At 38.6% G+C, this 25,735-nt stretch overlaps 1 protein-coding gene across 3 annotated transcripts in view; it reads left to right on the top strand.

The window, feature by feature from the left end:
- Nucleotides 1–25,735, top strand: part of ABCC9 (ATP binding cassette subfamily C member 9) — a 140,680-nt gene that overhangs the window by 43,718 nt on the left and 71,227 nt on the right. For all 3 annotated transcript variants that reach the window (XM_060111829.1, XM_060111832.1, XM_060111831.1), the window contains 3 exons: nucleotides 820–927; nucleotides 15,876–15,948; nucleotides 16,833–16,938. In XM_060111829.1, the coding sequence (XP_059967812.1) occupies nucleotides 820–927; nucleotides 15,876–15,948; nucleotides 16,833–16,938 (287 nt within the window). The remainder of the gene's footprint in view (nucleotides 1–819; nucleotides 928–15,875; nucleotides 15,949–16,832; nucleotides 16,939–25,735) is intronic.

Genomic DNA, 25,735 nt, shown 5'->3' with positions numbered 1-25,735 from the left:
CTCTTCAGTCATTTGTCTCTATGTGAAATTAAACTCAAAATTAGAGAATGACAAGTTTCTAGTTATGACCTAATTTGAGCTCATTTTAAGTATGTGAAGATTGCCTAGCTTTAGCTGGCATCCTCCGTTTTATGTAGACTTTCTTTAGTCCTTTGGCTCAGAGCAATGCTATAACATTTGAGAAAAACTAGATCATTCTACAGTGCTTATGGATCTCCTTATGAAATAATATACATATTATAGGCAAAAGAGTCCTAGATCTTTATGCTTTTTCTCATTCCACCATGGATCTTCAGGTGACATATAGCCCAGTCTGATTTATGTGAGTGTATCGGATTCAAAATCCTCGTGATTCAGAGGGTGACCAAAAATGCACTGTTGGAACATTTACAAGCCCAACGGCCTAAGAATTAGATTCTAGTTTACCCTGAGTTAGCCTGCTTGCCTTTGGCCATGACACACAGCTTTTTACCGCCTGGGCCTGTTCATCCAGAAAGCTGGAGAAAGAATATCCAAAGCCTAGTTTGGTGCTCAGCACTTTAACTTCTATCGTTTGCAAGTATCACATCTTCATATTTTTATTTTTCTTAAAAAGTTTGTGAATTAGGTTTAAAATTATTGTGTAACACTTTTTCATTATCATTTGCTTTTTTTGGCGGCAGGGGGACACCATAGAAATAATTAAAATATGACATTCACTTTACTCATTTCTTTTTCTTAGAATTTAAGTGGAGAAGTAGCAAAGTGAGTTAATGTTCAGTAAAAACTCAGTTTTTTCCATAGACCTTCAACTTGTGTTCTTTTCCATGTGGAATGCAGCAGCCAAAAACTATAAACAGGAAGCAGCCTGGAAGGTATCACCTGGACAGCTACGAGCAATCAACACGACGTCTGCGTCCCATGGAGACCGAGGATATTGCAATAAAGGTTATTTTATTTCCTGAATTCTTACATGAATAGAAACATTGCTGTTACTATTTTATGATGAAGTTCTGCAAAAGTGTCCTACATTGTGTCTTTAAAGTCTCTTTAGCATGGTCACTCATTCTCATAACATTTTCAAAAATATTCTGATAAGTTTATAATTCTCAGTGCTGCCTTGCCTCCCAACCACAGCTTTGCTCCAGCAGTTGTTTAAATAACTGGAGGATGAATCTTTCTTCTGAATCTGTGTTAGAAGCTAGTATCCAACGTATTCCCACTCGTACTCTTATGTTTATCTACCAAGTAGATTAATTTCTAGAGAACGCCAATATTACAGGCCCAATTTCTAAGGAAGCAGATTAGTTAACAATTATCTACAACCAGGAAAGGCTTAGACCTGGGTTGTGTGCTTCCACCCAGCTTCCCAATATTGCCTTTGACTCATCTCAAACAGCCTTTTTATTTTTTCTTAACATTTTTATTGGAGTATAATTGCTTTACAATGCTGTGTTAGTTTCTGCTGTTTAACAATCAGCTATATGTATACATATATCCCCATATCCCCTCCCTTTTGCATCTCCCTACCCCGCTCCCTATCCCATCCCTCTAGGTGGTCACAAAGCACTGAGCTGATCTTCCTGTGTCATGCAGCTGCTTCCCACTGGCTATCTATTTTATATCATTTGGTAGTGTATATATGTCAATGTTACTTTCTCACTTCGTCCCAGTTTACACTTCCCCCTCCCCGTGTCTTCAAGTCCATTCTCTACATCTGTGTCTTTATTCCTGTCCTGCCCATAGGTTCATCAGAACCTTTTTTTTTTTTAGATTCCATATATATGTGTTAGCATATGCTTTTTTTTTAATACAGCAGGTTCTTATTACTTATCCATTTTATACATATTAGTGAACGTATATCAATCCCCATCTCCCCATTTATCACACCACCACTCCCCGCCAATTTCCCCCCTTGGTATCCATACATTTGTTCTCTATATCTGTGTCTCTATTTCTGTCCTGCAAACTGGTTCATCTGTACCATGTTTCTAGGTTCCACATATATGCGTTAATATATGATATTTGTTTTTCTGACTGACTTCACTCCATATGACAGTCTCTAGATCCATCCACATCTCTACAAATGACCCAATTTCATTCCTTTTTATGGCTGAGTAATATTCCATTGTATATATGTATCACACCTTCTTTATCCATTTGTCTGTCGATGGGCATTTAGGTTGCTTCCATGACCTGGCTACTGTAAATAGCATCGCAATGAACATTGGAGTGCATGTGTCTTATGATTTCTTTACTTTTACTAACTTTGGGTTTTGTTTGTTCTTCTTTCTCTAGTCCCTTTAGGTGTAAGTTTAGATTGTTTATTTGAGATTTTTCTTGTTTCTTGAGGTAGGCTTGTATTGCTATAAACTTCCCTCGTAGAGCTGCTTTTGTTGCATCCCATAGGTTTTCGATGGTTGTGTTTTCATTGTCATTTGTCTCTAGGTATTTTTTGATTTCCTCTTTGATTTCTTCAGTGATCTCTTGGTTATTTAATAACGTATTACTTAGCCTCCATGTGTTTCTTTTTCATACGTTTTTTCCCCTGTAATTGATTTCTAATCTCATAGGGTTGTGGTCAGAAAAGATGCTTGATATGATTTCAATTTTCTTAAATTTACTGAGTCTTGATTTGTGACCCAAGATGTGATCTATCCTGGAGAATGCTCCATGCACACTTGAGGAGAAAGTGTAATCTGCTGTTTTTGGATGGAATGTCCTATAAATATCAATTAAATCTATCTGGTCTATTGTGTCATTTAAAGCTTGTGTTTCCTTATTAATGTTTGGATGATCTGTCCATTGGTGTAAGTGAGGTGTGAATGTCCCCCACTATTATTGTGTTACTGTCGATTTCCTCTTTTATAGCTGTTAGCAGTTGCGCTATGTATTCAGGTGCTCCTATGTTGGGTGCATATTTTTTTTTGAATTTTATTTAATTTATTTTTTATATAGCAGGTTCTTATTAGTTATCCATTTTATACATATAAGTGTATATATGTCAATCCCAATCTCCCAATTCATCACACCACCACCACACCCCCTGCCACTCTCAGGTGTATATATATTTATAATTGTTATATCTTCTTCTTGGATTGCTCCCTTGATCATTATGTAGTGTCCATCCTTGTCTCTTGTAACATTCTTTATTTTAAAGTCAATTTTATCTGATATGAGTATTGCTACTCCAGCTTTCTTTTGATTTCCATTTGCATGGACTATCTTTTTGCATCCCCTCACTTTCAGTCTGTATGTGTCCCTAGGTCTGAAGTGGGTCTCTTGTAGACAGCATATAAATGGGTCTTGTTTATGTATCCATTCAGCGAGCCTGTGTCTTTTGGTTGGAGAATTTAATTCATTCACGTTTAAGGTAATTATCAATATGTATGTTCCTATTACTATTTTCTTAATTGTTATGGGTTTGTTTTTGTAGGTCCTTTTCTTCTATTGTGTTTCCCACTTAGAGAAGTTCCTTTAACATTTGTTGTAGAGCTGGTTTGGTGGTGCTGAATTCTCTTAGCTTTTGCTTGTCTGTAAAGCTTTTGATTTCTCTGTCGCATCTGAATGAGATCCTTGCTGGGTAGAGTAATCTTGGTTGTAGGTGCTTCTCTTTCATCACTTTAAATATATCATGCCACTCCCTTCTGGCTTGTAGAGTTTCTGCAGAGAAATCAGCTGTTAACCTTATGGGAGTTCCCTTGTATGTTATTTGTCATTTTTCCCTTGTTGCTTTCAATAATTTTTCTTAGTCTTTAATTTTTGTCAGTTTGATTACTATGTGTCTCGGCGTCTTTCTCCTTGGGTTTATCCTGCCTGGGACTTCCTGGGCTCCCTGGACTTGGGTGGCTATTTTCTTTCCCATGTCAGGGAAGTTTTCGACTATAATCTCTTCAAATATTTTCTCTGGTCCTTTCTCTCTCTCTTCTCCTCTGGGACCCCTATAATGCGAATGTTGGTGTGCTTAATGTTGTCCCACAGGTTTCTAAGGCTGTCTTCATTTCTTTTCATTCTTTTTTCTTTATTATGTTCCATGGCAGTGAATTCCACCATTCTGTTCCAGGTCACTTAACTGTTCTTCTGCCTCAGATATTCTGCTATTGGTTCCTTCTAGTGTATTTTCCATTTCAGTTATTGTATTGTTCATCTCTGTTTGTTTCTTCTTTAATTCTTCTATGTGTTTGTTCTTTAATTCTTGTGGTCTTTGTTAAACATTTCTTGTGTCTTTTCGATCTTTGCCTCCATTCTTTTTCTGAAGTCCTGGATCTTCTTCACTATCATTATTCTGAATTCTTGTTTTGGAAGGTTGCCTATCTCCACTTCATTTAGTTGTTTTTCTGGGGTTTTATCTTATTCCTTCATCTGGTACATAGCCCTCTGCCTTTTCATCTTGTCTTTCTGTGAAACAGGTTTTTGTTCCACAGTCTGCAGGATTGTAGTTCTTGCTTCTGCTGTCTGCCCTATGGTGGATGAGGCTATCTAAGAGGCTTGTGCAAGTTTTCTAATGGGAGGGACTGGTGGTGGGTAAGGCTGGGTGTTGCTCTGGTGGGCAGAACTCAGTAAAACTGTAGTCTGCTTTTCTGCTTATGGGTGGGCTGGGTTCCCTCCCTGTTGGTGGTTTGCCTGAGGCAACCCAACACTGGAGGCTACCCGGCTTTTTGGTGGGGCTAATGACAGACTTTGAGGTGGCTCACGCCAAGGAGTACCTCCCAGAACTTCTGCTGCCAGTGTCATTGTCTTCACACTGAGACACAGCCACCCCCTGCCTCTGCAGGAGACCCTCCAACACTAGCAGATAGGTCTGCTTCAGTCTCCTATGGGGTCACTGCTGCTTCCCCCGGGTCCTGATGCACACACTACTTTGTGTGTGCCCTCCAAGTGGAGTCTTTGTTTCTCCCAGTCCTGTCAAAGTCCTGCAATCAAATCCCGCTTGCCTTCAAAACCTGATTCTCTGGGAATTCCTCCTTCCGTTGCCAGACCCCCAGGTTGGGAAGCCTGACATGGGGCTCAGAACCTTCACTCCAGTGGGTGAAATCTGTGGTATAAGTGTTCTCCAGTTTGTGAGTCACCCACCCAGCAGTTATGGGATTTGATTTTATTGTGATTGCACCCCTCCTACCATCTCACTCTGGCTTCTCCTTTGTCTTTGGATGTGGGGTATCTTTTTGGTGAGTTCCAGTGTCTTCCTGTCGATGATTGTTTAGCAGTTAGTTGTGATTCTGGTGCTCTCCCAAGAGGGAGTGAGCGCACGTCCTTCTCAGCATATGGCTTTTGTTTTTCTCTTTCTGACTTCACTCTGTATGACAGTCTCTAGATCGATCCACCTCACTACAAATAACTCAATTTCGTTTCCTTTTATGGCTGAATAATATTCCATTGTACATATGTGCCACATCATCTTAATCTATTCATCTATTGATGTACACTTAGGTTGATTCCATGTCCTGGCTCTTGTAAATATTGCTACAATGAACATTGTGGTACGTGACTCTTTTTGAATTATGGTTTTCTCAGGGTGTATGCCCAGTAGTGGGATTGCTGGGTCATATGGTAGTTCTATTTTTAATTTTTTAAGGAACCTCCATACTGTTCTCCATGGTGGCTGTATCAATTTACATTCCCACCAACAGTGCAAGAAGGTACCCTTTTCTCCACACCCTCTCCAGCATTTATTGTTTGTAGATTTTTTGATGATGGCCGTTCTGAATGGTGTGAGATGATACTTCATTGTAGTTTTGATTTGCATTTCTCTAATGATTAGTGATGTTGAGCATCCTTTCATGTGTCTGTTGGCCATCTGTATATCTTCTTTGGAGAAATTTCTATTTAGGTCTTCTGCCCATTTTTGGATTGCATTGTCAAATAGACTTTTTTTTTAAAAAAAGTTATATTATTGAAGTATAATTGATTTAAAGTGCTGTGTTAATGTTTGCTGTATAACAAAGTGACTCAGTTATACATATATATATACATTCTTTTTCATATTCTTTTCCATTATGGTTTATCAGCAGATATTGAATATAGTTCCCTGTTCTATACAGTAGGACCTTGTTTATCCATTCTATATATAATAGTTTGCATCTGCTAATCCAAAACTCCCAATCGATCCCTCCCCCACCCCTCTCCCCCTTGGAAATTACAAGTCTCTTCTCTATGTGTGTGAGTCTGTTTCTGTCTCATAGATAACTTCACTTGTGTCATATTTTAGATTCTACATATAAATGATATCATATGGTATTTGTCTTTCTCTTTCTGACTTACTTTACTTAGTATGATAATCTCTAGGTCCATCCATGTTCCTGCAAATGGTATTATTTCATTCTTCTTTTTATGGCTGAGTATATATGTATATATGTACCATATCTTCTTTATCCATTCATCTGTTGATGGACATTTAGGTTGTTTCCATGTCTTGGCTATTGTGAATCATGCCACAGTGAACAGTGGGTGAAGGTATCTTTTCGAATTATAGTTTTGTCTGGATATATGCTGAGGAATGGGATTGCAGGAGCATATGGCAACTCTAGTTGTAGTTTTTAGAGGAACCCTCCCTACTGTTTTCCACAGTGACTGCACCAATTTACATTCCCACCAATACTGTAGGAGTGTTCACTTTTCTCCACACCCTCTCCAACATTTGTTATTTGTAGACTTTTTAATGATGGCCATTCTGACTGGTGTGTGGTGATACATCATAGCTTTGATTTGTATTTCTCTAATAATTAGTGATGTTGAGCATTGTTTTGTGTGCCTATTAGCCATTTGCATGTCTTTGGAGAAATGTCTATTTAGGTCTTCCTGAGGATATCAACAAAATATACCTAGGAACAAATGACAATGAAAACACCTAAGGGATGCAGCAAAAGCAGTTCTAAGAGGGAAGTTTATAGCAATACAATCCTAGCTTAAGGAACAAGAAAAACTCAAATAAGCAACCTAACCTTACACCTAAAGCAATTAGGGAAAGAAGAGCAAAAAGACCCCAAAGTTAGCAGAAGGAAAGAAATCATAAAGATCAGAGCAGAAATAAATGAAAAAGAAATGAAAGAAACAATAGCAAAGGTCAATAAAACTAAAAGCTGGTTCTTTGAGAAGATAAAAAAAAATTGATAAACCATTAGCCAGACTCATGAAGAAAAAAAGGGAGAAGACCTAAATCAATAGAATTAGAAATGAAAAAGAAGTAACAACTGACACTGCAGAAATACAAAGGATCTTGAGAGATCACTACAAGCAACTATATGCCAATACAATGGACAACCTGGAAGAAATGGACAAATTCTGAGAAAAGCTCAACCTTCTGAGACTGAACCAAGAAGAAATGGAAAATATAAACAGACCAATCACAAGCACTGAAATTGAAACTGTGATTAAAAATCTTCCAACAAACAAAATCCCAGGACCAGATGGCTTCACAGGCGAATTCTATCAAACATTTATAGAAGAGCTAACACCTGTCCTTCTCAAACTCTTCCAAAACATAGCAGAGGGAGGAACACTCCCAAACTCATTCTACGAGGCCACCATCACCCTGATACCAAAACCAAGCAAAGATGTCACAAAAAAAAGAAAACTACATAGCAATATCACTGATGAGCATAGATGCAAAACTCCTCAGCAAAATACTAGCAAACAGAATCCAACAGCACATTCAAAGGATCATGCACCATGATCAAGTGGGGTTTATTCCAGGAATGCAAGGATTCTTCAATATATGCAAATCAATCAATGTGATACACCACCTTAACAAATTGAAGGATAAAAACCATATGATAATCTCAATAGATGCAGAAAAAGCTTTTGACAAAATTCAACACCCATTTATGATAAAAACTCTCCAGAAAGTAGGCATAGAGGGAACCTATGTCAACATAATAAAGGCCATATACGACAAACCCGTAGCCAACATTGTTCTCAGTGGTGAAAAACTGAAACCACTTCCACTAAAATCAGGAAAAAAGACTATGTTGCCCAGTCTCACCACTATTATTCAACATAGTTTTGGAAGTTTTAGCCAAAAAAAAAAAAAAAAAAAAATCCAAATCGGAAAAAAAGTAAAACTGTCACTGTTTGCAGATGACATGATACTATGCATAGAGAATCCTAAAGATGCTACCAGAAAACTACTAGAGCTAATCAACGAATTGGTAGAGCAGCAGGATATAAAATAAATGCCCAGAAATCTCCTGACTTCCTTTACACTAATGATGAAAGATCTGAAAGAGAAATTAAGGAAACACTCCCATTTACCATTGCAACAAAAAGAATTAAATTCCTAGGAATAAACCTACCTAAGGAGACAAAAGACCTGTATGCAGAAAACTATACGACACTGATGAAAGAAATTAAAGATCATATAAACAGATGGAGAGATATACTATGTTCTTGGATTGGAAGAATCAACATTGTGAAAATGACTATACTACCCAAAGCAATCTACAGATTCAGTGCAATCCCTATCAAACTACCAATGGCATTTTTCGCAGAACTAGAACAAAAAATTTCACAATTTGTATGGAGACACAAAAGACCCTGAATAGCCAAATCAATCTTGAGAAAGAAAAACAAAGCTGGAGGAATCAGGCTCCCGGACTTCAGACTATACTACAAAGCGACAGTAATCAAGACAGTATGGTACTGGCACAAAAACAGAAATAATAGATCAATGGAACAGGATAGAAAGCCCAGAGATAAACCCACGCACATTTGGTCACCTTATCTTTGACAAAGGAAGCAACAGAATACTATGGAGAAAAGGCAGGCTCTTCAGTAAGTGGTGCTGGGAAAACTGGATAGCTACATGCAAAAGGGTTGTTTGGTTTTTGTTATTGAAACTCAGCCGTTTGTACTGTTCCCAAGCATGAGTGCTTCATAGAACAAGCCACCACAGGAACACAGGCTGAGGACTGAGAGTTGGGATCAGCCCCAGGAAGGGGTCAGTGTTATGCAGGAACCAGAACAGATGCCTGCAGCAGTCAAGGGCCTCTGGACATCAGAGCCAATGGAGTCCTGGAAATTAGCTGTTTAGAAGACTAGCTGCATTGGCTGCTGGTGTTGTGCCACTCCCTGCCCTGTCCAGTCAGAGTGAGGGATGCTCAGTGAGTGGTACAGTAAGGCCAAGAACCACATTGAATTCTCCTCTCTCTCTCCTTATTGCCCGACACCATACCTGTCCCACAAGAAGCTTTTAGCAACTGGAGCAAATGCATTACTGGATGGAATAAGCTAATGCTAGCCTTCCCTTTGTCATTAATTTGATGTGTGATTTGGGCAAATTGCTTCTCTAAGCCATGGTCTGCTCCTCTTGAGGTGGGGATGCCATTTTAGTATGGTTGTTTTGAAGATAAGGTATAACACCTGTGCATTTCAAAGAGCTGTAGTGACTCTATTTATTTATTTATTTATTTATTTATTTATTTATTTATGTCTGTGTTGGGTCTTCGTTGCTGCACGCGGGCTTTCTCTAGTAGCGGTGAGTGGGGGCTACTCTTTGTTGCGGTGCACAGACTTCTCATTGCAGTGGCTTTTCTTGTGGCGGAGCACAGGCTGTAGGCATGCAGCCTTCAGTAGTTGCAGCGTGTGTGCTCAGTAATTGTGGCTCTCGGGCTCTAGAGCACAGGCTCAGTAGTTGTGGCTCGTGTGCTTATTAGTTGTTCCGTGGCATGTGGGATCTTCCCAGACCAGAAATCAAACCCATGCCCCCTGCAATGGCAGGTGGATTCTTAACCACTGTGCCTCCAGGCAAGTCCTGTAGTGATTCTTAATCTTGGCTGTACATTAGAATCACATATTTATATATATATGTATATGCATATGTGTGTGTGTGTGTGTGTGTGTGTATATATATATATATATATATATATAAATCTGGCCATCATTTTTGCAAACATCTCTAGTAGTTCCCTAGACAATTATAATGTACAAGTAGGGTGTGAACTAAGCTATGAAAAAGTAAGTAATGAGAGACTAGAAAGGGTCCTCTATGCTGCCAATTATCAAATATGCCCAGAAAATAACAATATATTAGTGACTAAAAGAAGTGTTTTTTAATTGACATTTTCTATTCAGTGTAGTGGGAACCTAAAAATACATCTTTTCCATGTGCCGTGTTCAACTTATTTTCATTTTTCATGGAAAAAAGGGAGGTTATCATGATTTTTTTCCCCAGAAAATGTCTAGTGAAAATGCACCAAAACATGCACCCAAACACCCACAAAAAAACAACATACCCCTGCTCATCAACTGGAGTCTGCTATTCCACTGAATGGCCACTGCAGTTTCAAGTACCCCTTCAAGCTCAAATTCACCATTTGTTCATGGTGGAAATTCCCAAATTGGTTATTACTCATTTGTATTTTTGAAACCTTTTTTATTGTGAAATACAACATATCTACAGAAAAGTACATACAACACGTATGCCCTGTTAAATGAAAAAGTAAATACCTGTGCAACCACTACCAAGTGAAGAACATCATCAACTTCCTGTGAAGGTCCCCCCAGCACACACTTTAGCTGCACTCTCTCTATCTCTCCCCCGAGATATAATCGCCACCCTGACTTTTGTGCTCATCATTTCCTTGATCATCCTTGCTATGTATGCCTCCCTAAAAATGTGCTTTAGTTTTTTTAAGTTTGAATATGTGCATGTACGTGTATGTGTGTTGCTTCTGCTCAACATTATGTGTATATAATTCATCCATGTTGCTATGTGAAGCTGTAATTCATTCATTCTCATCACTGTGAGTCATTTCATTGTATGAATATACCAGAATTTATTGATCTGTTATACTTTTGATGGACTTTTGGTTATTTTTTTTTGAGGCTGTTGTGAACAATTGCTGAGTCATAGGGCTGTACATCCTCAACTTTTCTTCACAATGGCCAACTTTTCTCTAAAGTGGTTGTGCCATTTTACACTTCCATTAACAGTGATTGAGGGACTTCCCTAGTGGCGCAGTGGTTGAGAATCCGCCTGCCAATGCAGGGGACACGGGGTTCAATCCCTGGTCCTGGAAGATCCCACATGCCATGGAGCAGGTAAGCCTGCAAGCCACAACTACTGAGGCCACGTGCCACAACTACTGAAGCCCACTCACCTAGAACCTGTGCTCCGCAACAAGCGAAGCCACCACAGTGAGAAGCCCACGCACCACAAAGAAGAGTAGCCCCCGCCCACTGCAAGTAGAGAAAGCCCACGTGCAGCAACGAAGATCCAATGCAGCCAAAAATTTAAAAATAAATAAAATACATAAATTTATAAAAAAGAAAAACAGTGATCGAGAATTCCAGTTGGTCTCCCTCTTCACCAGTGCTTCCAATATTTTGCCAAAATGTGTTGTGTGTTGGGAGGAGGTGCAGTTGTATCTTGCTGTGGTTTTTATTTGTAATTTTCTGATTTCTAATGAGGCTGAGCACATTTTCCTATATATATTGACCATTTGGGTTTGGAGCTCCTCTTGTGAATTGCCAGGTTATTTGTTGCCCCTGTTTCAAAAAATTCTGGGTACTACTTTGGCAGTTATATATATAACAGAATTCTTTTCCCACTCCATAGCTTGGCTTTTCACTCTCTTTATGGTATCAGAAATTCTTAATTTTAATGTAATCTAGTTTATAGAACTTTTCCTTTATGGCTAATGCTTTGCTTTTTGCCTCCTTTATGAAAACGTTTTTGGGGACTTTCCTGGTGGTCCATTGGTTAAGACCTCACTTCCAATGTTGGGGGCATGTGTTTGATCCCTGGTTGGGGAGCTAAGACCCCACTTGCCACGTGGAATGGCCAAAAATTTAAAGAAAAAAAAAAGAAAGAAATCTTCTTCTACCAAAAGGCATAAAGATATTCTATATTAGTTCTTAAAATCCCTGGAGCTACACCTTTTGCTTTTAGTACTTTAATTGACCTAAAATCTATTTTTGTGTTTGGTATGAAGTAAGGTTGTGATTTAGTAGGGAAATCAGTAATAACTAATTTTAGCTGTAAGTTTAGCAGTAGTAAATTTAGTGATAGTCATTTTACTGCATTTAGTAGTAAGTCGGTAAGGTCGGATTTAATTTTTTATATGATGTCGGGTTGTCCAGACACTGTGTGTCAGTCACCGTACCCACTGACTTTTAGTGCCGTCTTGTCACACAGATTTCTTTCTTTATTTTTCTCTGATTTGTCTGTCCAGTATTCCACTGTTGTGATTATTATAGCTTTCTAATAAACACTGACATTTTTTAGGACAAGTTCTTACACCTTATTTTTTTTTCTTCTAAAATACCTTAGCTATTCTTGGCCCTTTTGGAAGGAAAGAAGCTTAGGTGCTCCGGAGTGTATATACCTTTTTGTACTTTTCCTTATACTTTCACTAGACATTTCCTTACTCCTTGCTTTAATGAGGATTTTTAAAAACTATATTTTACCCAGTATTTTTATTTATTTTTGGCAGGAGAGAATGGACAATGGTGTGTGGAAGGTCCTGCCTTTAGATTTTCAAAAAATTATTTCAGCTGAGGTGAAATTCACATAGCATAAAATTAACCATTTTCAAGTCAACATTTCAGTGGCATTTAGATTCCCAAAGTTGTACAACTATCCCATCTACTAGTCACAAAATATTTTTTATCACCCCAAAAGGAAACCCCATACCCATTAAGCTGTCACTCCCCATTTCCCCCTTTCTCTTGTCCCTGCCAACACCAATCTTCTTTCTGTCTCTACGGATTTACCTATGCTGGATATTTCATATGAGTGGAATCATACAGTAGGTGGCTTTTTGCATTGTCTCTTTCCTGCCTTTACATTTTAATTCATCCTTTCCCTTTATCCCTGATCCTAATGCCTATATCCCCTCATCCTCCCAACATTACGGTGCCAGCAATAATATGCTCAATATATGCACTTAAATACACTCATATCCCTGTGAAATATGTAGTATTGTCATGAGTACTTATATTTTCAATTTCCTGAAATTGTTTGCTCCTTCTAGCTGCACGACTGCATTCTGTAGTATGCATCCCTGCCTTTTACTTGTCCCCTAGTGATGGCTGCTGGGTTGGCCTCCATCCTTCCTCCATCACAAACCATGCTGTGATAACCATCTTTGTACCTATCCTTTTATGTACCTTTGTGGAGATTTATATATTAGCTGATTTTCCAAGGTCAAACAGCTAGTTTGGGAAGCCAGGATTTTAACCCTTATGGTGGAGAAGTGAGACGATTTTGTAAAAGGGAGGAGGGAATGGAAGGGCAAATCACAGCAGGAGGAATTCACTTTGACTCTCCTCCATCCCTCTCAAATGAACTCTGTTCCCTCTTTTACTTCTGTGTAGGACCAAATCAGGAGGTGACACTGTATTCTTCTGGTTCTTCCCTGCTGCTTTCCAACCACATCTGTCCTCTCTCACACTCTTGTGAAGCTATAGCATGTTGTACCTTTCTCACGTCTGTGATCAGAGGACCTCATAATCACTCACCCACCTTCACTGAAGATTTAGGTGCCTGTTTCCGAGTCCAGCTTTCTACCTTAGTAAGAGCCACACCTGGCTCTTACCTGGATGTGATTTAAACTTCCAGGTTCACAGCCCATCTAGTATCCCAGCCCGCAAGCCCCTTAATCGACCACCCCTCCATTCCCACAAACTCACCTGCATTCACACTTGGCCACCACTTAGACACACGGCCCCTCTGAGATCTTAACCTCTGTTATACCAGCCAGTCACCGACATCACAGCCCTACCCTCCAGCTCCCTCAGGGCTTCATCTTCAGTGGCATTGGCTTTTTTATTTTCCCTGCATTATTTTTTATTTTTTTATACAGCAGGCTCTCATTAGTTATCCATTTTATACATATTAGTGTATATATGTCAATCCCAATTCCCAATTCATCACACCACCATTGGCTTTTAACCTCATTGCAACCTGCAGTAACTTGAGCCCCTTCTTTCTCCCAGCCCTCTCACATCCTTCTGTAGCCATTCAACCCCATGCCTTCTGCGCTCCTGTACCCAGGGTGCTAAGTTCTGTGGAGAAAATGACCTAATGATACAAGTTGACATGGGCAGAGCTTCATTACCTCCACCCTTGGCTGACTCTCCATGGTCTTGGCAATCCTTTCCCATGCCTCCCTTCAGCATGATTTTCCATCACCTACAGTAGCTCTTCATCTGTCACCAATCTCCTCCCACCTCGTTCTCTCTCTCCTTTGGCCACCTCCTGTTTCTACAGGTAACCTTCCCTTTCAATTCATTGAAAACGTAAAGGTTGTTATGGAGGGCCTCTTAGTTCCATGCTGACCCTCTCCCCAGCCCATCTGTATCTGCACCTCGTTTAGCCTGCTCTCCACTTTCTCTGAGAAAGAGGGATTCTCAGCCTTGAAGACTGTAGCTTTTCTTTGAGCATCCTTTGTCACTTAGTCACTGTATCTTAAACCTCTGCCCCAGCCAGCTTTATTCATTATTTCTCATAACATGTTTCATGGTTTTCTGATCCTGAACCTGTTCTCACTGTAACTCTTTACTCAGAAATATCTTTGCTGAAATTCAGCATATTTTCCAAAACTAGCTAAAAGGCCCTCCTTTTTCAAACTATTTTCTTTTTTTTGACTCATCTCAGATGTAGATGATTTTCCTTATGAACTGCTGTTGCACTTTCGTCTGTCTGCCCCTCTATTTGTTACTTAGCCCATACTCTCTTGCCTTGGTTTACTATCCGATTGACTGTAAGCTCAACTGAGCAGGGAAGCAGGGAGGATGCATTATACCTTCTTTGTAGCCCACATCAGTCCTAACGCAGGACTTCACATAGATTGGGTGCTCAGCAGGTATTTGTAAAGTGATTAGTTATTGAGCCCTTCCAGGCCACCCTCCTTCCAGGACTAATTTCATGCATATCTATGTGATGGATATTATTAAATGCCATACATTTTCCACGCTAGAGAAAACTTACGTGGAAAAACATAATCTAGCCTTTTCAGGTAACTTTTGCGCTCTTTAGTTGTTCATTTTAAGAGCTTTTAAAGGATATTTTTAGTTATAATTTAGATATTACTAATCTTTTCTGCAAAATTCCTGAACAAAAATGTGCTTAGAAATTTCATCACTTGGGGTTTGGAAACAAAATATTAATTTATGAGCAAAGTGTAGCCTTACTTTAGTTTCCTCTAATTTTTCAGACACTTTCTCTCCCCTCATCTGTCTCTGTTCACCCTTCCAACCCTTGGGTTCTGTTATACCTCTTTCGTTTCCCATTTTTGTAACTGTTAAAACTATCAAGTTTTCTTGACACATATTAAAACCATAGATTGCTTTGGATGACTCTAAGTTCTTTTTGTTTGTTTGCTGGTTGTTGAGGTTTATACCACCAAGAAATGTTGCCTCATTTTTGTGCTGTTCCTTCCTCCCCTTTACTTTTTCTTTTAAGATCAATGAAGAGTGATAAATCCACATAGTTCAGGAAACTTATTCATTACAAAACCTTCCTTCTTAGCTAGTGGAGTCATTTTGTTGGAATAATTTGTAGTTATTTCTGTTCTTTACTTTGCATCACAGGATTCTGGGAATTGCAGCAGTGAGAAAATCATCAGTGTAGCAGTTACATTGGAAAATATTTGGGTGGTTGATTTTTAAGAATGTTCACATATAAACGATCCCAAATTTTCAGGGAAAATTGTTGCAATTTTTAGCATTCTTCATAATATCATTAATTCAAAGACCCTCCTCTCACTTCCATTCTTTCTGTTTCATTTATACCTCTAAGCAGTTATAACTCTAAATTAGAGTTTCAGCACTGTGTGTTCTACTGTGTTGAAAGTCTTACAGTGCTTTATAAAGAAATCTATTTTAATTGGAATAATTCTCTAACACCACATATTTACATAATTTTATAATTTAATTTCTGTATTCTTATTTTCTAGGTCACAAATGGGTACTTTTCATGGGGCAGTGGTTTAGCTACCTTATCTAATATAAATATTCGAATTCCAACAGGTAAGAATCATTTGTTACTCGGGTTTGTAATTGTTAACAATCATGACCATGGTTTTCCAACATAACCGAGCCTAACAAAAGGAGAGAAAGACTTTTTCAAGACAAACATTACTAATATTTATTTGCACCATGAAGCTCATGAACCTCTGTATCACTGTGAGGATGACTGGGAGTTATAAGACCTGCCTTACACTACAGAGTGTGGACCTTTGGACAAGTTATTTACCATCCAAATGAATTGCTTTCCGTTTATTTGCTGATTTGTGGCATTTAAATAATGGAGTAGTTCATTTCTCATTTTTTTGAAGAAAGAATTTAAAGAAAGGATGTATGAGAAAATAGTTTTCTATCTCTGAGGAAACCTGATGAAGTTTTCAAGATATTTAAGACATAAATACCCAATATTTTTATTTAAAATGTCTAGATAATTGAATAGAATTATTTTTTTGACTTGACCTCATGGTCAGTAGTTGGGATTTTTCTATTATACATGCACATCAAAGTATTTTAAGAACAGCCCCCAAATCATTTTAAGCCCAATTACCTATTTTAGTCAAAATTGCCTTTTTCTGCTGAATGAATTGAATAATAAAGGTAACACTAATCTAGATGATTTAGGCAAGTATTTCACTGCTTTCTTTACTAGTGACAGTTATTCTGATAGTTTTAAAAATAATACATCAAGACCTATAGATTTTTATTTTGCTTCTATTTTCCAAAAAACTTAGTATCAAGGAAGGGAGCTGTTTAGAATACTTTATTGCTGGAGACCAAAACTGGCCCATTGACTGTGAAACATCAGCCTTTTCTAAATGTGTTTTGATTTTATTTCACTAAGTGAATTCCATCTCATCCTGTTATTATCCTTTGTTTCTTTTCTGTAGGTCAGTTAACCATGATTGTGGGCCAGGTGGGATGTGGGAAGTCCTCTCTTCTCCTTGCCATCCTTGGTGAGATGCAGACAGTGGAAGGAAAAGTTCACTGGAGCAAGTATGTGTATTTTTAATTGGTTTCTGTTGCTCTGTCATACATCTGATGATCTCTCAAGGGAAGAAATTAGAGCAATAGATTTCCGTGTTAGGAGTCTGAGGACCCCTCAGAAATAAGCATAGCTTTAAAAAATCAAATTAGTGGAAACTTTAAATGTTTTAAATTAAAAATTATAAAACAATTTATTACAGAGGTTTATCAGAGAGAAACTTGTATGTTGCTTTTAAGTAAGATTGGGATCGTAAAGATAGATTTTTAAAGTTATATGGTAACACTCAAAGAAATACAACATAAAAATTCATCCCATAATCAAAGAAGTTATGGAAAACTTGCATTATTTATAAAGCATATGTGCACACAGAGCTTTAGTGGTCCAATGTTCAGAGAAGAAATATCGAATAATCTTTTCCAAACTCTTCATAAGGGGCTGAGAAATCAGCCTTTTCTCTTCACATCCAACTTAAACTAGACACTAGAAGTGTCTAGTTAGGGACATGACTGGGTCAGACTAGCGTGTTGTGCAACCCCAAAGACATGGTGCTTCTTCTATATATTTGAATGGTTGTTTTGGGTTCTTCAGAGCACATTGTAGTAATAAAGTGACTCAGAACCATAATATTATATAATTGTGTAATAAAGAATGAATCATATTTCTTTAGTTTGATCTACCTGGCAGACCCCACTTCCCCATTAGCAGTTTATGGAGAAATTGTTTACAGTTTATCTAAGATATTCGACTGTAGACCAGTGGTTCCCAACCAGGTGTGATTTTGTCCCTAGTGGACACTGGGCAATGTCTGGAGACATTTTTGGTTGTCATTCTAGGGGAATTGGGCTGCCACTGATCTAGTTAGTGGAGGCCAGAAATGCTACTAGACATCCTACAACGCACAGGACCGCCTCCGCACAACAAAGAATTATCTGGCTCCAAATGTCAGTTGTGCTGAGGAAAACTTGTCCTAGACCTACACATGTCCTTTAATATCATTTAGTTCTTATCATTGTAAGTTCCATTGTGGCTTAATCTACTGTTTATGTACACAGGCATCTCTTAAGAATGAGTAAAAACTATTTACAGGCATTTTTAGAATAGACTCTATTTTAAACTCCAATTAAGAGATGGAGATGCTTGGATGTGAAATTTGAGCTGGAAACAGCAGAACTATAAATCCTATTTTTGGTATCCTTGGTGAAAGAAGGAGGCTGAGAAATGTTGAGGGTACAGTTTATTCCTGTTGGAGTGGTAGACATGAAACTGTTTAGTGCTTACCCAGTAGAGAGCTCCGTAATAGCTGTTCCCTGCAGTTTGCTTCATGACGGGTCCCTGTTGATCCCTAAGGTCAGATGCTAGGTGGTGTGTACCCTGCCACCATCACCTGCCATCTTGGATGGATGCAGGTTTTGAGAAGCAGGTTTTACTGGATTAACTTATATTGTATGACATATACGGCCATAATGAAGTTATTTGGGTTTTGTTTTTACCTTGTTTCACTAGCATTAAAACAGAGAGAGGGCCTCCCTGGTGGCGCAGTGGTTGAGAGTCCGCCTGCCGATGCAGGGGATACGGGTTCGTGCCCCGGTCTGGGAGGATCCCATATGCCGCGGAGCGGCTGGGCCCGTGAGCCATGGCCGCTGAGCCTGCGCGTCCGGAGCCTGTGCTCCGCAACGGGAGAGGCCACAGCAGTGAGAGGCCCGCTTACGGAAAAAAAAAAAAAAAAAAAAAAAACAGAGAGAAAGAATGAGAAACTGTGACAGAAAAAGCATGAGATTTTATTTTCATATCTCTAGAATGTTCTTATAATCTAGTCTTCTCTAATATTACTTAAGATTAGCTCCACTTGGGCCAAATTGACTCCCAATATTATCACTAATAATCATTACCATTTTGTTAGTGGATAAATAAATGATATGGGAATTAGGAAAGTATTTTACACAGTCTACTTATTTATTGAGTTTCTAAGCAAGATACCTATATATATATATATATATATATATACATATATACATATATATATATATGTATATATATATCTTAAGCAAATTTATACCATTTACATCCTATCTCATTTCATAAAAGTTGTGAATTATTTTATATAACATACTATAATAAAGCTTGAAAAATAAAGATATCAAGAAGGAAAATAAGGTTTAAATAATAATCTGAGCAATTAATAGGTAGAAATGCATGCATTGGAGTCTTGCATGTTTATAACACATGGGTCCCAAATTCCACTCTGAGCTTCATGAAAGCTAGTCAAAGAGGGAAACAAGAGATAAAAAACACACATATACTTAATAAAGTTTAAGGTTTTTTTTTTAAAGAAATAAGAAAGAAATATCTTCCATGGATCCTAATTTTAAAAAAGCTAAGAAAAGGTTATATCTTAAAGTCAGAGCCAATAGAATGAAGATGTGAGAAAGAATTTAAGAAAATTCTAAGTATTTATAGAATAACTATCATTTAAAAAGCATCTCTTTATGAATACTTGCCTTAATAGACAATAATCCCATCTCTTCATGGCAGAAAGGACTGAAATTTTCTTCAAAAAATATTTGGGTTTGTCTGACACACACACAAATTAAAAACTAACCCCCTAAGAGATTAGATAAGTTAACACAAGTTTTATTTTTCTTTATTTACAAGAACTACTTAATTTTTTTCCATGGTATCCTTAATATCTGATAAAAAGTATTTTCAAATCAGGAATGTTCAGCGAATACTGACCCTTTTAAAAGAGTTATTTGCAATGACTTTTCATCCTGGGGAAAAAAATTGTGCCTAGTCCAATAAGGAAAGGCATATAAACATTATTAGAATAAAGCTAATTTAGAAATTATCAATATTGATAAGTTGATGGTGTGTAAATGCGAAGAAGTACTTTACCGCAGCAGACTGAATTGTTTGCCGAATTTTTAAAGCTCAAAACAAAATAAAGCAAAGCAATAAACTGAATGTTATGGTAAAGCACCAAGTGCCTTGCTGTCATTATTTCATCATTGCACGTATCTCTGGTTGCGTGAATTTTATTTTTAAATATGTCCTCATAGATGGCAGGACCAAAGTCCTATAAAGTACTCTGTCCTGTTGCAGCAAGAAATATTTACTTTGGGTGGGAGAGAAGGCACTGTTGCTCATCCAGGATAGACCTACATGGGTAGAACTTGGTACACAAAGACACTTATACATAGATGCCTCCTTGGCAATTGCTACGTTTGACCTAGTCTGACATGCAGTAGCCCCAGAAGTGAAAGGAGAGAGAGATGAAGGAGGCACTGAAAAAGTCTCCAAACTTGTCAGAATGCCAGGGTTCTTGCCCCTGCATCTGGGTGTGCTCTGTATTTGTTGAAAAGCAAATGTCCTGCCTGACTGAAGTTGTCCTTTCCTAGTTGTCATGATAAATAATAATTCCTACTGACATCTTAGGAACTAGGACTAAATAAAACTCTTTACCTGATGGATGGTTCCAATGAGGGAGTCCAGAATGTGTAATAATTGTGGTAATCATGTGAGACATAGCCATCATTTATCTTTGGTTTCCCTTTCTTTTTCTTCCACCTTGCCCATGCCATCAGCCATTCTGTCAGACCCCATCTGTCATGATGTTCTATTTGATAATGTCTTGGTGCCAATTTGCTAATTGGCTTTATAACAGTGGCTGAGTTACTCTAGGACTGGTGAATTAAGGAGTTACTCCTTTTCATGTGATGTTGCCTGGCATGAAATGGTGATAACATGAGTCAGCTTTCCCGGATCAGACATGATATAGCATATTTGCGCCCACGTCTAGCTCCCCTTCTTCCAAATATTGTTCCTGATTTAAGCTTGCAAAAGTCACTCTTTCCCATTCCGTAAGGTACCAACCATGGACTTGGAAGTTGCTAGAATACCAAGTTTAACTTTTACTCTTGAAGGAAAATACACACAAAATCCTGCATGTGGAAGTGAAATTGGATGCCATTTTCCAGAAGGGGATTTTCCATTTGACCTCCTTGCTTTCTCGCTTGCCTTCATCACTGTTCACTGCCACATCAAATGGTGGACGGTGGGTCTACAGACATGGAACCGGTGATTTTCATGTAATCAAATAAGATCTGATGTTGGAATTCGGAGCTAACTCTATTTATTTATTTATTTATTTAGTTATTTGGGAAGAGAAGAAAATAGCCCTCCTCAATTGAATTTGATTAAACATATTGTTAAGTGAAAAGTTTGGAGAGGTGGCCTCTAGAAGTTAAGGGCTACATTACTCATGGAAAATGAAAGAGAATAATTTTTAAATTTGTTCATGGGAAATGACTAGCTACAAATGGATCTATATCTACCTTTTCTTTCTTCCTCTGAAACTAGTATATATGATTTAACTTTCACTCTTAAAGGAAAATATATCTAAATCCTGCAAGAGGAGGACTTCAGAAGTGAAGATCTTCCATATGCTGTTTTGCCTTTTGCATGACATTACTACATGAATTAACCCTTCTTTCTGATAGAAGTCTTTAATTTCTTGCCCTCCTCATTCCATGATCCTCCATTTAATTTAATTTAATTTAATTTTATTTTTAAAGATTTTTTTGATGTGGACCATTTTTAAAGTCTTTATTGAATTTGTTACAGTATTGCTTCTGTTTTATGTTTTGGTGTTTTGGCCACAAGGCATGTAGAATCTTAGCTCCCCGACCAGGGATCGAACTCTCACCCACTGCATTGGAAGGTGAAGTCTTAACTACTGGACCACCAGGGAATTCCCATGATCCTCTATTTTTTAAAAAAAAGGTCTTTCCTATCTCATAAACAACGGGAGTGTTTCTCCTTTGAAAAGAAGAATCTACCCACATTTAACCTCCTTGTTCTCGTCATGACTGCCTAAATGCTCAATTGTCATAATTTGTTCTCAATCGTGCTTAACTTCTCCATAGCTTTTGAAACTGTTCACTACGGATGACTCCTTGAAACCAACTCCTTTCTTGGTTTCCATGATACTTTTACTTATTCATTTGTTTAATATGTGTATTGGACACCTGTAACATGCATATCATTGTATTCATTGTTGGGGGTAGATAATTGAACAAGGGAAACCAGCCCCCTATTCTCATGCAGTGTAGTGTTCAGCAGGAAAGGCCATGAGAAAGTAAGAAAGTAGTTTCAAAATTATTTGGTTAAATTTTTTAAATATCAGGAAGAAAAAGTACAGGGTTTTATAAAAACAAATCATAGGTGACCTGAGTTGAGTTTGTGGGATCAGCAAGGTTTATTTAGGGGGGAGGCATACATGAATGATCCTTGAACTTACATTTTAAGAATAAGCCAAAATTGGGCTTCCCTGGTGGTGCAGTGGTTGAGAGTACGCCTGCCGATGCAGGGGACACGGGTTCGTGCCCCGGTCCGGGAAGATCCCACATGCCGTGGAGCGGCTGGGCCCGTGAGTCATGGCTGCTGAGCCTGCGTGTCCGGAGCCTGTGCTCCACAACAGGAGAGGCCACAACAGCGAGAGGCCTGCGTACCGCCAAAAAAAAAAAAAAAAAAAAAAAAAAGAATAAGCCAAAATTAATTAGTTAAACAGTAAGGAGCTGCAATACAAGTGGAGATGGAAGGTGAGGAAGAATAGAAGAATATACAGTCTAATGTAGGATCCCCTTCCTTTATTTATATCTTTGACTTCAGTTTTCTCTCTAAGTACTAATGACGCACCAGTGTACATTTCTGGCCAAGAACCTTCTTCTGAAAACCTAATAGCTCTTCCAAAAAGTCTTATACAAGCTGCAAATTGAACACATCCAAACTGAGCTCATGTTTCCAAAACCTGCTTCTCCACCTGTATCCTGGAAGGGTTGTGTTCTCACCCCCTGAAATCAATTAGTAGGAGCCCAAGTCAGAGCTCAAGGATTCAACCTAGATTCTTCTTTCTCTGTCGCCTGCAAAATCCAACCAATCATTTTTCTTATGTCTGTTCTTGCATTTTTGTATCTATTTTAATTTTCCTGGTTCAGGTACTTAATCACATTTGTGATCACTCCCTCACCTTTCTTTACACTGTTGTGAGATTTACCTTTTGACATGAAAATCTAATTACTTTCTTCTTGCTTATAATTATTTTCTTGACTGGCCAAAGCGTAGAAGAAATATTCTAGACACCTTTGCATAAAAGGGCCTTTCCCGATGTGGTCCCTATCTAACTTCCTAAATTCTTATCCTGCCATTCCACCCACCCTTTCCATTGTGTTCCAGTAACACTGGACTGCAGGTAGCTTTCAAATACACATACCTCCTCTGTAATGCCCTCTCCCAGGTTGGTGGCCTCACTCTTTTTTCTGGTGTCAACTCTGATGTTGTATCTTTGACAAAATCTTCTCTAATTTTCCCAGGTGGACTGAAATGTACCTTCTCTTCTGGTCCTTCTGCACTTTGTTCAAATAAATAATGTGGGCTGGTCTCCTTCCTAGACTGAGACACCCTCAAGCCAAGCATGTTGTCTTTTGCTTTTCATCTACTTCACATCTAACCCAGACCTGGGCTCTTTCCATTTCTTTTTGTAGACACACAGGACTGTCCTCTCTCTCTCTCTCTCTCTCTTTCTCTATCTCTCTCTCTTTCCATCTCCATCCCTATTATCTTCCTAATCTCAGCCCACAGCCCCTTTCAACTACCACTCTCTCACCTTCTTTTTGTAGATAAAAAGGCCTTTCCTGGGACTTCCCTGGTGGTCCAGTGGGTAAGACTTCATGCTCCCAATGCAGTGGACCCAGGTTTGATCCCTGGTTGGGGAACTAGATCCTGCACGCATGCCGCAACTAAGAATCTGCATGCCCCAACTAAGACCTGGTGCAGCCAAAATAAATAAATATTTTAAATAAATTAATAAAGGTCTTTCCTCTTTCCCTCCAGTTCCTTTTATTCTCCTCTCACCTCAGTCTACTACAGTCTCATGTCTACCTCTGCCACTCCACTGAAACTATTCTTATCCAGTCCATCAGTGCCATCCTAGTTATTAAATTCACTGTGCACTTTAAAAAAATTTATTTATTTTTTATTGGAGTATAATTGCTTTACAATGTTGTGTTAGTTTCTGCTGTACAACAAAGTGAATCAGCTATATGTACACCTATATCCCCTCCCTCTTGGACCTCCCTCCCAGCCCCCCCATCCCACCCATCTATGTCATCACAGAGCACCAAGCTGAGCTCCCTGTGCTATACAGCAGGTTCCCGCTAGCTATCTAGTTTATGCATGGTAGTGTATGTGTGTCATTCCTAATCTCCCAATTTGTCCCACCCTCCCCTTCCCCCTTTGACCTCCTGTCCACTTGACGTTGTTGCCCATACCTTTCTTCTTCAGAAGGTTTCCTTGCTTAGTTTCCAGTGAAACTCATAGTCAAGTTTTCCTCTTAGAACTTTTGCCTGCTCCTCTCAATCCCTTCTGCAGATGTCTCTTCCTTGGCCATTTGTTAAATAGTGATGTTTTTCAAGGTTCCGTCTTTGTCCCCTTCTTTTCTGCCTCTCTATATATTTGCTGGGCCATCACATAGCTTCCCATGATTTTAGTTTCCTCTATCTACTCCTGCTGCTTTGTTCACTTCGTTGTGGTAAGCTAGCATTGTTGAAGTCATTTATTGGCTTTTCACTAGTAAAGGAAGGAATCCAAAGTCCTTGGGATCTAAGGCATATATTATGAAGGAAAATCATCCCAAAGGCTTCATTTGTTTACCAGATCTCTCTCCTGAGCTTCAAATTCTGCTTTCTGGCCATGGTCATTCTGACCTCCCTTAGGTATCTCAAACAGAATGTGTCTGATTCTGAATTTTATATCTTCCCCCACCATATGCATTTCCTCATCTGTGTCCCCTGTCTGTCACTCCTTCCTCCCTTCCATCCCTTCCCATCTTGTCAATCACATAATCCTAGGTATCTTTGAACGTGTCCACTTCTCTTCATTCATTCACCATCACCCAAAGTCAGGGCACTGCCTTCTCATCTCCAGTATCTCACAGCCTTCAAGGCTCTCTGTATTACCTCCCATCTTCCTCCAATTTATTTGTTACTTTCTGCAACTGGAGTGATATTTATAAACTGAACGTGTTATCTCTTTCTTGTTTAAATTCTTTTAGTGTTTTCTGTGGCTCTGTGGAAAAGTTCAAACTCTGTAAAACGGTTTATGAGCTCCTTTGCTATGGCTGTTCACCACTTGTTTTCAAAATTCATACTTTTCTTCTCTCACCATTGACACCCACATTTCAGAAATGGTAAATTTATATCAGCTCCTTGTATGACCAGGATACTTTAAGGTCATCCAATATGTATTTTATTTGGTCTGAAATATTCTTCACCTTTTCTCCATCTAGCCCCCTCTTATCCCTCTGGCATCAACTCCTCTATTTACCCTGGTTTGCCAAAGGTGGATTGGCTGTCCTTCATCTGTGCTCTAATATCACCTTTTGCTTCACCTGTCATGGTGTTTATTCCCTTGTCACGCTCCCACCAAACAGAAAGCAACATGAAAGAAGGAATGACTTTTCTTTGTTTACTGTATCTCTAGTATTTTGGCACTAGGGGGTGATCAATAAATATTTTTCAATTGATATTAAATACATATAGTTGGAGTTAATTAATAGTAATTGAAAAAAATTGGTGACTTCCAAATTCATATCTCCAGTTCGGGCTGACATTTTCAAGTGTCTGATGGGCATTTCCACCCGGATGGCCGATAGGTAAATCAATTCATTAATTTCTGTCATACACCTGCTCTTCCTCATCTGTTTTTTCTCTTCCTCAGATTAAATAAAACCATTGAGTTCATTTATTGGTT

The sequence above is a fragment of the Mesoplodon densirostris genome, chromosome 11, assembly GCF_025265405.1.
Source record: "Mesoplodon densirostris isolate mMesDen1 chromosome 11, mMesDen1 primary haplotype, whole genome shotgun sequence".
Classification (NCBI taxonomy): domain Eukaryota; kingdom Metazoa; phylum Chordata; class Mammalia; order Artiodactyla; family Ziphiidae; genus Mesoplodon; species Mesoplodon densirostris.
Note: the sequence above shows the minus strand (reverse complement) of the source record. Positions and strands in the feature narration are given on the sequence as shown.